This window comes from Marmota flaviventris, chromosome 11, assembly GCF_047511675.1.
Source record: "Marmota flaviventris isolate mMarFla1 chromosome 11, mMarFla1.hap1, whole genome shotgun sequence".
Classification (NCBI taxonomy): domain Eukaryota; kingdom Metazoa; phylum Chordata; class Mammalia; order Rodentia; family Sciuridae; genus Marmota; species Marmota flaviventris.
This window is the reverse complement of record NC_092508.1, coordinates 90,725,934-90,739,661: the sequence shown is the minus strand read 5'-3', so window position 1 is coordinate 90,739,661 and position 13,728 is coordinate 90,725,934. Positions and strand designations below refer to the sequence as shown.

The window sequence follows — 13,728 nt, the reverse complement described above, 5'->3', positions numbered from 1 at the left end:
GTGAACACGACAAGATGCAAGATGTTTTTCCTGACTTCAAGGAGTTAGTGGCAGATTAAATAATTAAACATGTAATTGCAGTAAAGTGTGATGATAAAGAATGTACCCCATAGCAGAATATGCCAAAGGGTCCTAATCTCATCTAGGTGACAGAAAACATCTTTAAGGAATTTTAAAAATAAGGACCTAAAATATTGATAGGAATGGTGAAGAAAAGAACAAGGAAAAGTGTAGCCCCAAAAAGGGAAATAAAAATGTTCGAAGTTTTAGTGATGAGAGAGAGAGAGAGAGAGAGCGTGCGCGCAGTATAGAGTTTGTGCGTATGTGTAAGGTAGGGTAGGTAATGAGAAAAAAGCTGAGGCAACACACAAGAGCCATGTAACATTAGGATTTTCAGACATTATTCCAAGACCAAAGAGTAATGAGCATACAGAAAAGGTTATTACCTAGAGTAGGGCATGATCTGGTTTGCACTTCCAACAATCTCTGCATGCGCATTGGAGAATGGATTTTGGGGAATTTGGAATGATAGTGGTAGTAAAGGAACACATTTAAATACAGGTGGGCCATTAGGAAAGTTATTAGAGTAGTTCAAGCAAAAAGATGAAGGGTAAAATTAGACTTGATTAGTTGACAGTGTGACTTGTGAGAAATGAAAGTATAAAAGAAATACCCTGAAGGGAGAATCTATAATAGTTTTTGGTTGGTTAAAGAGAGTGAAAAGAGGAGGAAAGGAAGGGTTACTAAATCTGTTACTTGAGCAGTTATTTACTGTGATTGCTCAGTGAGATCATATTATATAAGCAATTTAGTACCCGAGTATAAGAAGTTAGAACATAAATTTGGGAGTGGAAAGGTACAGAGAAGAAGTACGGGACTAGTAATAAGGAGCCATTTTTCTCTTTTTAAAACTTAGAAAAAGGGAATAATAAGAGAGAGAATGATATAGTCATATTTATGTTTAATAAGAGTCATGTTACTAAGGCAGCAGTATGGAGGCTGTATTGAAAGAAGAGCAAAATAGGAGACAGAAGACAAATAAGGAGACTTTTATAATAATCCAAATGTGAGATGATGAAGGCCTTAACCAGGGATTCAAGACATTTTTATGAATTAACATAGGACTTTAATGATTTAAATTAGAAAAGACAGACTTTGAGATGACTCTCAGTTTTTAATTTGAATTACTGGTGTTGGTGGAAGCTTTAGCTGATTAAAAATGAAGGAGGAAGAATTTGGAGTTTGAGGCGAGAGATGATAAGGATAGTCCTGAACTTGTGCAACATGAGGCACATGCAAATAAAAAGAGCAGGTGAGGGCTAGGTTGTGGCCAGAGTGCTTGCCTAGCATGCACAAGACCCTTGATTCAATCCCCAACACCACTAAATAAATAAATAAATAAAAGAGCAAGTAATTGAGAACAAACCTTGTGGAGAGGCCTAGCGTTTAGCAAAACAGTGATTATCATTGATAATTGTCATTGACAGCAGTCATTCAGTATGATTGTTAAAACTGTGAAGAGTGGATTGGGTAGAACAGATAATGCACATTAAAAGACAAAAGCAGATGGCAAAAATCAGAACTTGAGAAAACCTGCCTGTAAGAGGCAAGTTAAAAGGAGAAAGGGGCTCTTCAAAGAGCTGGTACAGAATGATAGCATAGTTTACAATAGGACTATGGAGACCATGTTGCATATACTTTAGGGTTAGGGTTAGGGTGTCAGTCTTCCAAAAAAATAGAATAATTACATCTGCAACAGAAAATACCAGTAAGATGAAGATATTTTAATAAATTTAAATAACTTGAGTAGATAAAGAGAGAGAGTTTGAACATTTCAAAATTCACCAATTAGGGCTTGGGATATAGCTCAGTTGATAGAGTGCTTGCGTCACATGCACAAGACCCTGGGTTCAATCCCAGCACCACAAAAACAAAAAACAAACAAAAAAACACCAATTGAAAAAAGAAATGACAATGCAAAAGTGCATTTTGAAAAGTATTCTTTAGTAAACGTCACTTTATTTTCTTTTTCAGCCAAGCAACCGACATAATGGAAACATCAGGGTGGAAGTCCATGATTCAGTCTCACCCTCACTTAGTAGCAGAAGCCTTCCGGGCATTAGCATCTGCACAGTGTCCACAGTTTGGCATTCCACGCAAACGGCTAAAGCAGTCCTGAAATCTTCCATGAACAGTAGGAAAAAAAAGGAATTGACTTTTACTCCTCCAGGTCCAGAAGGATTCTAATACACAAACCATAAGCAAGAGTTGTTTCTGTTTTCTTGTCCACAGAACAGAAGCTGAAAAAGCATACTGCTTGCATTTCAGGTGGATAATTTATGGTTTATACTTCAGCTTTAAATTAGACTGATTACTTCACTTCAAGGCCTTAAATTATCTTCAATGACTTCTCTTGTTCATATAATAACTTTAATTTTTTTATTGTGCCTTGTCATTTTGACCAAGGCTATGCAGGATTGCACTAGCTCCATAATGCAGTAATATTGATAACTGAAGATATTAAGTTTCAAAAGGATCTTCCATTATTTTGGGGAAAAGAAAATGAATTTTATAAGGTTTGTCCTATGCTATCTCAAAGTTTAAAACTAGATTCTCCTTAAAAGCACTTCTATTGGAGGTTATCAGTAATGTCTCCAGTTTAAGTTCTATAAATATAGGAGAACCTGCTTACCTGCAAGGTAAGTTATGGCAATACACTGCTTCGATTCTAATTTATTTTTCATTTCAGGGGGCAAATATGCAATGAGTTGGCCCAGATTTTTAGTAAAATTTGTTTGTCTGTATGTTAGCTGTCCAAGAAACTGTGGGTTTATCCAAGTTTACAATGATTGAAAACTGATTGAGGTTAAGATTTCAATAAGCAGAAAGTATGTATTGTGCTGAAGTAATTTTTTCTTAATTTATAATGACCTACCTATATGAAGAATTCTGTACATGTTAAAAGTAAGGATGACCAAATGTAAATTTAATGAGTGGGCCAATTAAGGAAGATATATATGCACTTTTAATGTGTAACTTTTGTATGCTGAATGGTACATATATTTTTTGCTTTGGGGGGATTATTAAGGTATAATTAATTGTGTTTCAATTTTCAAAGAAATTTGTAAGACGGAGGCAACTGAGATGTTTGTGATATTAATAGATAAGAAAGATATCCACTATAGATAAATTGGTTTGGATTTCATATATTCATTATTGAATTTATCCTTGTTTTATCACACTTTGGAAAAGGCAACTGAAAAATAAATGAATCCTGGACAGTCTACTCTCCACACAATTAACAGATATTTGTCTTATAGCGATTTGTCTGTGGGAGATGCATAGTAAAGAAGGGAGCCCTTAGACTATGTCAGGCCACACTTTGAGCTTTTTCCCCCTTATTATTTTCTTCTTTGTATTTCAGTTACTGTACTAACATTGTGGATGATTGAAATTCTGCATAATGTGAACAGGATAAACTATTTATAAACTGCTTTTCATGGGCCAGTTCTTTATTATACATGAATCTTAGCTTTAAACACACAGAAATGTCAGTGTTTGATAGTTGTGAGGTCTGTTCTGGTGTATTGTCCTAGAGAAAGAAGCAGGAGTGATCAGTGTCAGAGCACCACATCTGACTTACTGTAGCAGTGACAGTGTGCTTTTTAGGCAAGATTTTTATTTGACAACAAGGGAAAAAGTGTGTCACTGGAAAAAAGTTGCATATACCTATATGTTTGCATATATAATTTTATTCTCAAGATTAAATTTCTGTAATTTGTTTATTTAGTTTTTGAATTCAGGACAAAGGAAAAAAATGAAGCTTGAGGTTTTAAAATAGATTTTATTTTTGCTATCTCTGTTAGATTGTGACTGAAGCAATCCTAATATATAAAGAGTGATTCCTAATTGCATTGAACAAACACCATCAAATAAGCATTTGTTATCCACAACAAACCGCAGTTTGAAAAGATCATATTTTTCACATGTCTTAGTTTCTTTCTGCATATCTTGATTGAGTCTTTGTTGTGGTAACTTAAATTTAAAATTAGAAGCATTCCTTGGAATACAAGCAATGGACTTCATCCTATTTAAGAATATTATGGCAAGTAGAAATTCACTTCCCTAACTCCACCATAAGATTGAGCCTGTTAAATTTATAATGTGGAATTTTAAAAATACACACACACACACACACACACACACACATACTTTTAATTTTAAGATTTTACCAGGATCTTAGAAGAAAACAAAAATTCCCTCCAGTTATAGAATTATGTTGTCATATATTAAAATATCTCTGGTGTATCCTTTTATATCAAATGTACACCACCCCAGCACATTGTGAATTAATTTACTGCTTCAATCTGCACTTCTTACCATAGTGACTAATACCTTATAGTGAACATTTCAGCTTGCCCTTATTCTAGTGTTTATTGCAAATCCTAAGAATTTTATTATAAGGATTTTTTTTAGTTTGTTAGCACATTTTGTACCAAAAATGTCAAACACTGTGCTGTAAAAATATCCATGTTTGTAGAAATGTCCACTTTTCAAATAATATAATGCCTACCATTATACTAACAGAATCATATGGTAGTTGATTTATTTTTTTATTTATTATGTATATTTTTGGTATGGGTTCTTAAGGCAATGATTAAAAAAAAGTATTCTTATGTTAGTGCTCTAAAAGCCTTTCCCCACCCACTGCCCCATTTCTAGACTGCATACATTTTATTCATAATAGGCACAGTTTTTTGTCCAGAGCAGTCTTGCCTTTTAAACTATCAACCTGCTCCCGTTTCCCTTTTGACACTTTTCCATATAAAGTATTGAGTGGTTTCAAATATTACTTATTAAAAAAAGAACCATTGGATAACCGTTCTTTAGACTAAGATTTAAAGACACTATATTTGTGCCTTTTTCATTTTTTAATTTTAACATGTATTGATATTTGGAGCACAAATATGAAGGTGCCATAATATGGCTTGCCAGTTTTACCTCCTTGAATACTCATGTCATTGTCTTCAAATAGTGATTAGAGAACCTTGCATGAATTACGTGGTCATTTATGTGGAATGCGTGTGTGTGCGTGCGCACGCTTACGCTTGTGTATCTGTACTCGGGCTTGTGTGGAGATATGTTCAGAAAGTGAACCTCTGAAAATAGGACTCAGTTAAATGTCAAAAATTCAGGTTAGTTGAAATCTTACATTTAAGTGTGCTTTGTTTTGGAGGATAATTTATTTGACAGGAAATTTTAATTCTCAAAAATGTGTCCAATGTACTGCATGATGAAATGTGAAAACAGTGCCTTTTTAGGACATCAATTGTAAGTGTTAAAATATTAACAAAGATGTCTGAAAAGTTAAGAACAATATTAACTTTTAAGCCAGATCTGAGAGCTTAAATTGTCAAAAGTGTAATTATTAATTTACCCATATAACATTTTATGCATAAATTTAATATTCAAGCAGAATTCTTTAGAAAATTATAGACAAGGGCTGGGGGTGTAGCCCAGTGCTATGGTGCTTGCTAGCATGAGGCCCTGGGTTCAATCCCTAGCACCACCAAAAATCAAAAAAGTTTGGATCACCTTGTTGCTAAAACACAACAGGTATTTTCTTCAGTAAGTTTTATGAAAGTTCAACTCAACAAGCTTTGCTCACAGCCATGTATAAAGAGGCGAACTAGTCTGACGTGGACATGCATGCTCTTTGTTGGATAAAATAAATATTCACTGTACTCTTGTAAAAGGAGGTGGGTGGGTAAATGGGTTTGTCTTAGTGTTCTCAGATTATAAAGACAGCACTTTCAGCACACATAAGAGTATTTTGCAAACCTTTTTTATACAGATTATGAGCTCTACTTTATTTAAATGTTCATGGAATGATGTAAATTTTAGGTCCAGTTGAACAAATATTGAGTGCCTACCATATGCAAGACTTCCTCTCACTGGGAATGAAATCACACAGTGTCTTCTGTTTGTAGTATGTGAACTTTATGTTTGAAAAGGAATTCTTATATTATAAATCTTTTTCTGTTATTAGAGTTTATCATTGTATACTGTAACCCAGTTAATTTTGCATTCAGATTTTAAAAATTAAGATACAAAAGTCCCATTTTGAAAATATTTCTGCTGAAATTATTTAAATATTAGTTCTGAGGGAAGTTGACTTTCAAGATTCAAATGTATAAAATCTTATTGGACTTTCAGCCTCATTTTTAATCAGTTGATGTTAATGATAAGATACTACTTGTATCTTGTTGCTGAAAATATTTTTTGCATTTCAGCACGTTGAGTTAAAATAAAGTTGTTACTACTTATTCAGAATTAATTGACTTATTTTGTGTTTATTTGAAAAATACCATCTTCTCTCTTTAGTGTATTACTTTGCAAAAGAGCCATGCATTTGATAAAAACAAATTATGTGTAGTATTTGACTGTTCTACTTGGCAGAGCTAGTATTTTAGGGAACCTACTAAAGACCCTTTAACTGTGAGATATTGCACATATTTATTTTTAACATGTGCATACCATCCATATTGAATGACTTACTCTTACTCTAATACCATGTATGGTAATATAAATTTAAAGATCGCCTTTTCTCTGACACTTCTGTCCCTTTTTAATTTCAGTTATCCCAGACAACTTCATTATTTGCTTCTATGAAAAGTTAGATTTGGGGCAGACTATTCTGAACCAGCCGAGTAACAGTAACACAGTTAGGTGTCATTTAGAAAAGCATAGTGAAAGTCTTTAATATACCAGCAACACATCTGCACATTCAATAATTGCCCTTAAAAGAATAACAAGTTGTGAACCTTAAAACATTTTCTGTGCAAGTATAATAAATAGGACAAGGGGCTAGGGTTATGGGCTCAGTGGTAGAGCACTTGCTAGCATGTGTGGGGCACTGGGTTTGATTCTCAGCACCACATACAAATAAATGAATAAAATAAAGATTCATCAACATCTAAAAATAAATAAACAGAAAAAATGGTAGATCATATTGAAAACTTTTCTAGTGAACTCTATTATCTTCCTCTCTGCAGCAACTAGCCTCATTAATTTTTTGCTTTATAACTGTGGGATGTGTTTTTCCTCCACCTACTACCTCAAAATGCTTTTGTTTCCAAGAGAAGGCCAAGAGTGGCATTTGCTTGGATCACTGTTTTTAAATAGAAGACAAATTAGTAGGAACTTTCACAAAATGTCAACTGCTGCCTTTTTGTGGTACAAGGAAGTTTTGTGTATATTAGCAAAAAAAAGTTTGATATTCCTATTGTATTTCCATTTCTTCCTCGCCTTCCGGTCCCCACCCCTTTGTTCTTTTTATCAAGAATTCCGATGTAGTCTTGTGTCAATCTGTGACATAACAGCCAAACAATTTCAGTATTATCTAATCTTACAGTTTTCCTCAAATTCAAATTAGACCTTAATAGGTATGAGGCATGAGAAAGATTGCAAAATATATGAGTAACAATTATAGCATGTGCACATACACACAGTGCCCTGAAGGCTTTTATACTCACTTTGTTCTAAAATAGATTTACTGCCATAAGCAAAAAAGTTTTTAGAATGTAAAAAATTTTGAGGGTCATTATGAAAGTATTATAGGCAAAGGTATAAAATGACACAATTGAAAGAGTGGTAAAATTAGATGCATTAAATGAGAAATAATCAGAAATGATAAAGGGGACATTTTTGAAAAGTATGAGAACATGCCCCCATATCACAAGGACAAGAATAGGTATGTAAAAATAAAGATGATAAGTAGTTCAGATTCAGTCAAGGCATTAAATAGAGTACTACTGAACACTGTGCTGAACTCTGTTTATGGTGATAAAGTAGAGGTCTGTGTCCTCATTAACCGTTTTCTTGAAGAAAGCACTTGTATTGATAGGAATACAAGAGGAATGCCTAACCTGGGGTGCGGAGTGGAAGTCCCAGTTAGTCTTCCTGAGGAATTGATGTCTAAATTGAGACTGAGAATTAGGCAGCTTTATGGGAGCATCATCTAACCCACTATGTGAAGTCCCAGAGGTTGACCAAGGTTCATAAGGAACATTAATGGATGTGAAAATGAATATGGCTATTTCCTAGGGCATCAAGAGATGGGGCAACTAATGTTAACCAGTAAGCTAGAGTCTTGGTTTTTAATAGGCCATATTGAAGGAGTTAGATTTAACCTGTGTGCATTGAAGGACTTTAAAATGGAAAAGGAGGTGTGTCATGATCAACAATCTATCAATCTTCACATAGATTAGGAAGCTAAGAAGAGGGTAGAAATCCTCTTGAGGTTAAAGATGCCTGTGTTCTATGTAAGGTTTGAGAACATCACAATGGATCAATAGGAAATCTGAGAGGAAATATTGAAAGGATTTGAAAATAAATGGCATTTGGTAGAAGGGAAAGAATGACTCTCAGGTTTTGCATTTGGATACCCGGTGGAGGACATTGCCATTTGCTAATAGAGTGGTCACAAGGGTGTGCTCAGTTTTGGAAAGCAATATCATTTCTGAGCTTAAGGTTCCTATGGGGCATTCTGTTTGGCTACGTGAAATGTGCAAATGGTATCACTTATAAATAAAAGTTAGGAATCATTAAAATGTAGGTGATAATTTGTATGCAGACTGAAGAGAAGGCAGCTCGGATATGTACTACCTAGATATGACCTATTTTGAGGAAATTTGATAAAATAATAATATCAACAACAACAACAACAAAAAGCTTGCTGGATGGTAAATTAGAGGGTGTTTGTTGTATAGCACATCAACTTGCTAACGAGGCAAACACAAGAAAGAGAATCTTACAAAAGAGGATGAATTATAAGAAAAATGTCCCTCCCAGAAGCCTGAGATAGAACGTTTCAGGAGAAGAAATGACTAATAGTGTCACATGCTGCTGAAGTATAAGTGAGATTTTTTTCCAGCAGGAAATGAAAGGATTTTTCAGAATGAGGAAAGTAGTAGAATTGGAGTAAGGAAATGGATGCTGTAAGTGTACAACATAGGATGTTAGGTGAAGAAGGCAAATAGGAAACTGTAGCTACAGGATGGGGTTTAAATTGAGTTCTTTATTTAAATAGGTTTGTTTTCTTTTGATGGGATAGGGGAATAGAATAGTGTCAGTGTATTAAGGTGAGAATTAGGAGTCAGGGAATATAATACAGATAAGATTACTGAGATCCTAGTCAGAAGAGGAACATATCTCAGATGGCGAGAATGCCCACAGGAGGGAAAAATACATAGGTACAGAATCTGATTTTTGTACCTCTTTTTTTTCTTTTAAGCTTATATTATACTCATATTTTATATTCTTTGTAACCGAGTAAAGGGAATAGGTGATAATAGGTTTAGAGGAGAGGTCTGTAAACCTATTTTGTAAAAGATGAGATAGTAAATATTTTAGTTTGCTGGTCCCTCATACTTAATTGTGCCATGGAAGGATATAAGCAGCTATAGCCAATATACAAACAAATGAATATGTCTGTGTTCCATTAGAGCCATTTACAAAAGCAGGCAGCAAGCTAGATTTGACCCTTGTACAATGGTTTTCCAAGTTGATAGGTTTGAGGTGAGCACAGGAGCTTTGAAATAAAAACAAATGCCGAGTGTCTTCTCTGATATAAGGGGGGTAACTCAAAATGGGATAGGGAGGAAGAGCATGGGAGGAAGATTACTTCTAGATAAGGAAGAGGGGTGGGAGGGAAAGGGAGGGAGAAGGGGAATTGCATGGATGGTGGAAGAAGACCCTCATCATTATACAAAATACATGTATGAAGATGTGAATTTGGTGTCAATATATCTTATATACAGAAACATAATAAATTGTGGTATAAAGGTGTATTAAGAATTATAATGCAAATAATAATAATACTCATGTAAAAAATAAATAAATAAATAAAACGGATGTGGAGAAAAGCACCTACATGGCCCAGATGAGATTGGAGGTCATTACAGGGAATGACCCGAGACCCAGTGTTTGCATAACTGATGTTTCCAAAGAACTGGAATAGAAGCAATGATAAAATGTGGAAAGTCGTATCTCTTTTTAAAATGAATTTTAGAAATGGAAATATTCATAGCACACAGAAATCTAAACATAGACATACTATGTGATTTTAAAATTGGAAAAATAAATTATTCGAGCAACCTGGTGAAATTTATTTATTTATTTATTTATTTCAGATATACATGACAGTACAGTGTATTCTGACATACATACATGGAGTATGATTTACTCTAATTAGGATCCCATTCTTGTGGTTGTGAGTTTCATTGAACCTAGTAAAATTTAAAAGTCCTATTTCTCTCATAATACTTTATTTGAACTGAAAAAGTATTGACCCAAAAACATTTATCTATGTAATGATTCATTTTTAAAGTTAACATACAAACTATATAGAGGTAGTTTTCAAGTTTATTAACATGGTACCAAAAACATAGGGGATGCTAAAATTAATCCAAGTTTAGGAAGGTGAATGTTAAAAGGAATGGCACCGAGTATTAAACTATTGGTAGGAAATCTAATTTATTGTAACATTTGTTCATAAATATAAATTAAAAGAAAAATGACCACCTGTTATAAATAAAAAGTTAAGCAGGCAAGAAGAAAAGAAGTAGCTGGGGTAGGGAAATAAAAATACACAATTCTTTCTTTGCCATTAATGATGTTTTAAACTGATCATTATAAACATTTAAGGATTTTTATAAATAATTAGAAAACTTTATCCCTTTGTAGAATTTAAAATGTATATATTCTCAAAAGAACAAATACTATTGCATGTGCAGCAAAGTGACACTATGTGTTTCAAGGACAAATAAAAATGGACTCTTAAGGAAGGCAAAGGTAACATTGTAAAGATTTAGCAGAATAACAAATTCAAGAGGTTGAACGCACCTACAGCTTAAGAAACTTACTCAGCAATGATCTTATTTGTTAGATTGTACTAGCTAGATATGACCTATTTTGATGAAATTTGATAAAATAATAATATCAACAACAACAACAACAAAAAGCTTGCTGGATGGTAAATTAGAGGGGGTTTGTTGTATAGCACATCAACTTGCTAGCCAGGCATAGAAGAGAACTTCTATTTCTAAGAAAAAAAACTACTATTTCTAAGGAGAGGATGGGGTGATTCCAGTAACAAATTGAGCAGAGCTGAAAGGCAGTGCTTTCTTTGTTGATTTGTGTGCACACACATGCATCCCTGGGCATGAGTGTCTTTTTTTCTCTCTGCCAGGTGGGGTCTCAAAACTTCTGGGCTCAAGTGATCCTAGTAGCTGGGAGTAGCTGGGACTAGAGGTATGCACCACCACATGGATCTGAGAGATCTTTCTAAATGAAAGTAGGGATCCACATGAGAAAACTAATATATCAGTAATAGGACTAAGTCAGGAAAACTCCTTTAAGCTCTAAATTGCCCAAACTGACTAAAGGAAGAAATTGAAACAATTATCAGGTAATTACCTCCACAAAAAGCCTGGAAAGGTGGCTTTTCTTTTTTTTTAGACTTTCATTTTTTTATTTGTGCATTGTAGTTGTACATGTTGGTGGGATTTGTTACATTTTTGTGTATGCACACAATATAGCAACATAATTTGGCCAATATCACTCCCTAGCATTTGCCCTCTAAAGATGGCTTTTATATTACAATTATTTTAAACATTCTTAGACACTGATAATTCCCATGATATGTGAATTGAAATAAGTTCAGAAAACAAATACTTAGAAACAAGTATTTAAGTACTTTAAATCAAGCTAATATACATTATATAATCTAAGAAAAATAAAAAAAATAAATGAAGTTGTATAAAACTCAACGCAATGTCCTAGAGATAGTAGTAACCTAGTAAATACTAGTTCCCAGTCTCTACCCGTTTACTAAGAGAATATTCAAAAAGACTCGGACATTTCTGTATTATAAATATGACTGTTAGAATCCTACATACAATGCTAATAACTAGAAATAAGTAATACTAAGAAAAACAAATCACCTAAGGTTAACCTAGGACTCAGGATGGTTTGATATTAAGATTGGTTTTACACTATTATCAAAAATAAATTAAAAGTTATGATCAATTGAATTCTATAAAATTCTACTTCCATTTCTCATAAGAAGTTCTTATAAATCAAAAGTGAAAAAAAAAATTCTTCATATACCATAAAGGATACCACTTTAATACTAGTACTCAAAAACATCAATGATGGCATACTAGAGGTATTCCTATTAAAATCAAGGCCAGAATTGGGCATAGTGGTACAAAGCCAGGCATAGAAGAGAACTACTATTTCTAAGAAAAAAAACTAGTACTCTGGAGGCTGAGACAGCATCTAGGCCAGCCTGGGCAACTTCAGGAGACACAGTTTCAAATTTTAAAAAATATAAAAGGCTGGAGATGTAGCCCAGTGACAGCTTGCCTAGCATGCAGGAGGCCCTGGTTCAATTCTCAATACCTCAAAGTAAAATAAAACAGGACCAAAACACAGGGAACTTGATAATATGTTTATTATCTGAAATTATTATAGAAGTTTTAATCTATTAAACATACTTTTAATAAATAAGCAATATACATGTGGAAAAGGAGGTCATTATGTATAATTCTGAGAAGAAACAAATAGAACTTAGAATTTGACATTAGTTTGTAACAGGAAAATCAAAAGACAATTTACAAGGTACATCACTAGCAGAAACCATTCTTCTCAATCTAGTATTCCATAGGCAGAAAATAAAATAGGAAAGGCTTGGAATGGTCTTGAGATATATGGATTCTATAAGAGGGAAAATACCTTACAAAATTATAGTGGCAGGGAAAAAAATGAATAGTACATAAAGTAAAAGGAAAAACCATACTATTATGTACCAATATTTAATAAAAATATGCTTGAGGGAAATATAAGGAAAAAACTGATAATAGATTTTGTCTTCAGATTACATATTGGGAATCATTTTTGCTACATATTATGTTTTCTGAGCTTTTTAGAAAATAAATGTGTATTACATTACTAATAAGAAAAGATTGAATATTTTTTAAATGTGTTCTCTGAGACAGTCAATAAACTATTTTTTTTAAAACTATCCAGAGTAGTCAAGGTGTTAAAATCAAGAACAATACATTAGACCAACCACTACCCAGCCTGGGGAAGGTAATCTTACAGTTAATTTGGTTGATTTGTAGTTGATTTGCCAATTTGTACTTTACTGTCCTGCAGACCACCATTACTGATGAGATTCTTAATCATTTGTAAGTGAAGTGAAAAGCAATGCTAGGAAAATGTAGATTCTTCTTATTTTAAAAAAGATATTTTCTATATAATGAATAATAACTAAATGCTGCTATTTTCATGTGTGTGAGAGAATTTAGTGCATGAGACTTTTAAAAAAATTAGTGCCTTATTGTACATAATAGTGGGGTTTATTTTCTCATTCATAAATGCACATAGCATAGTTAGCACATCAGTCTCTTGATCTGATCCATTCCTCTTGGGCCGAAAGGTTTTAAGCAGAATAAACTGATGTTTCTTGTTCGTTACAGTTGCAAAAATTGAGCCTTTATTTGGTATGAGATGCTGGGGATACAATGATGGCAAAATAAAACAAACACAAAGACATCTACTCCTTTCTCTTACCTTGCTCTGACAGATTACAGGAATAGTCATTAATTGGCAGTGCCAAATCTTGCTAGATGCTTATTAAAAAAAAAAAAAAAAAGTGTGGAT

General features: G+C 33.5%; 1 protein-coding gene across 2 annotated transcripts in view; it reads left to right on the top strand.

The window, feature by feature from the left end:
- The window catches only part of Spopl (speckle type BTB/POZ protein like), a 56,236-nt gene extending 49,903 nt beyond the window's left edge, over positions 1-6,333 (top strand). For both annotated transcript variants that reach the window (XM_071619215.1, XM_071619214.1), the window contains one exon: positions 2,035-6,333. In XM_071619215.1, the coding sequence (XP_071475316.1) occupies positions 2,035-2,179 (145 nt within the window). In that variant the 3' untranslated portion in view covers positions 2,180-6,333. The remainder of the gene's footprint in view (positions 1-2,034) is intronic.
- Positions 6,334-13,728: the final 7,395 nt, after the last annotated feature.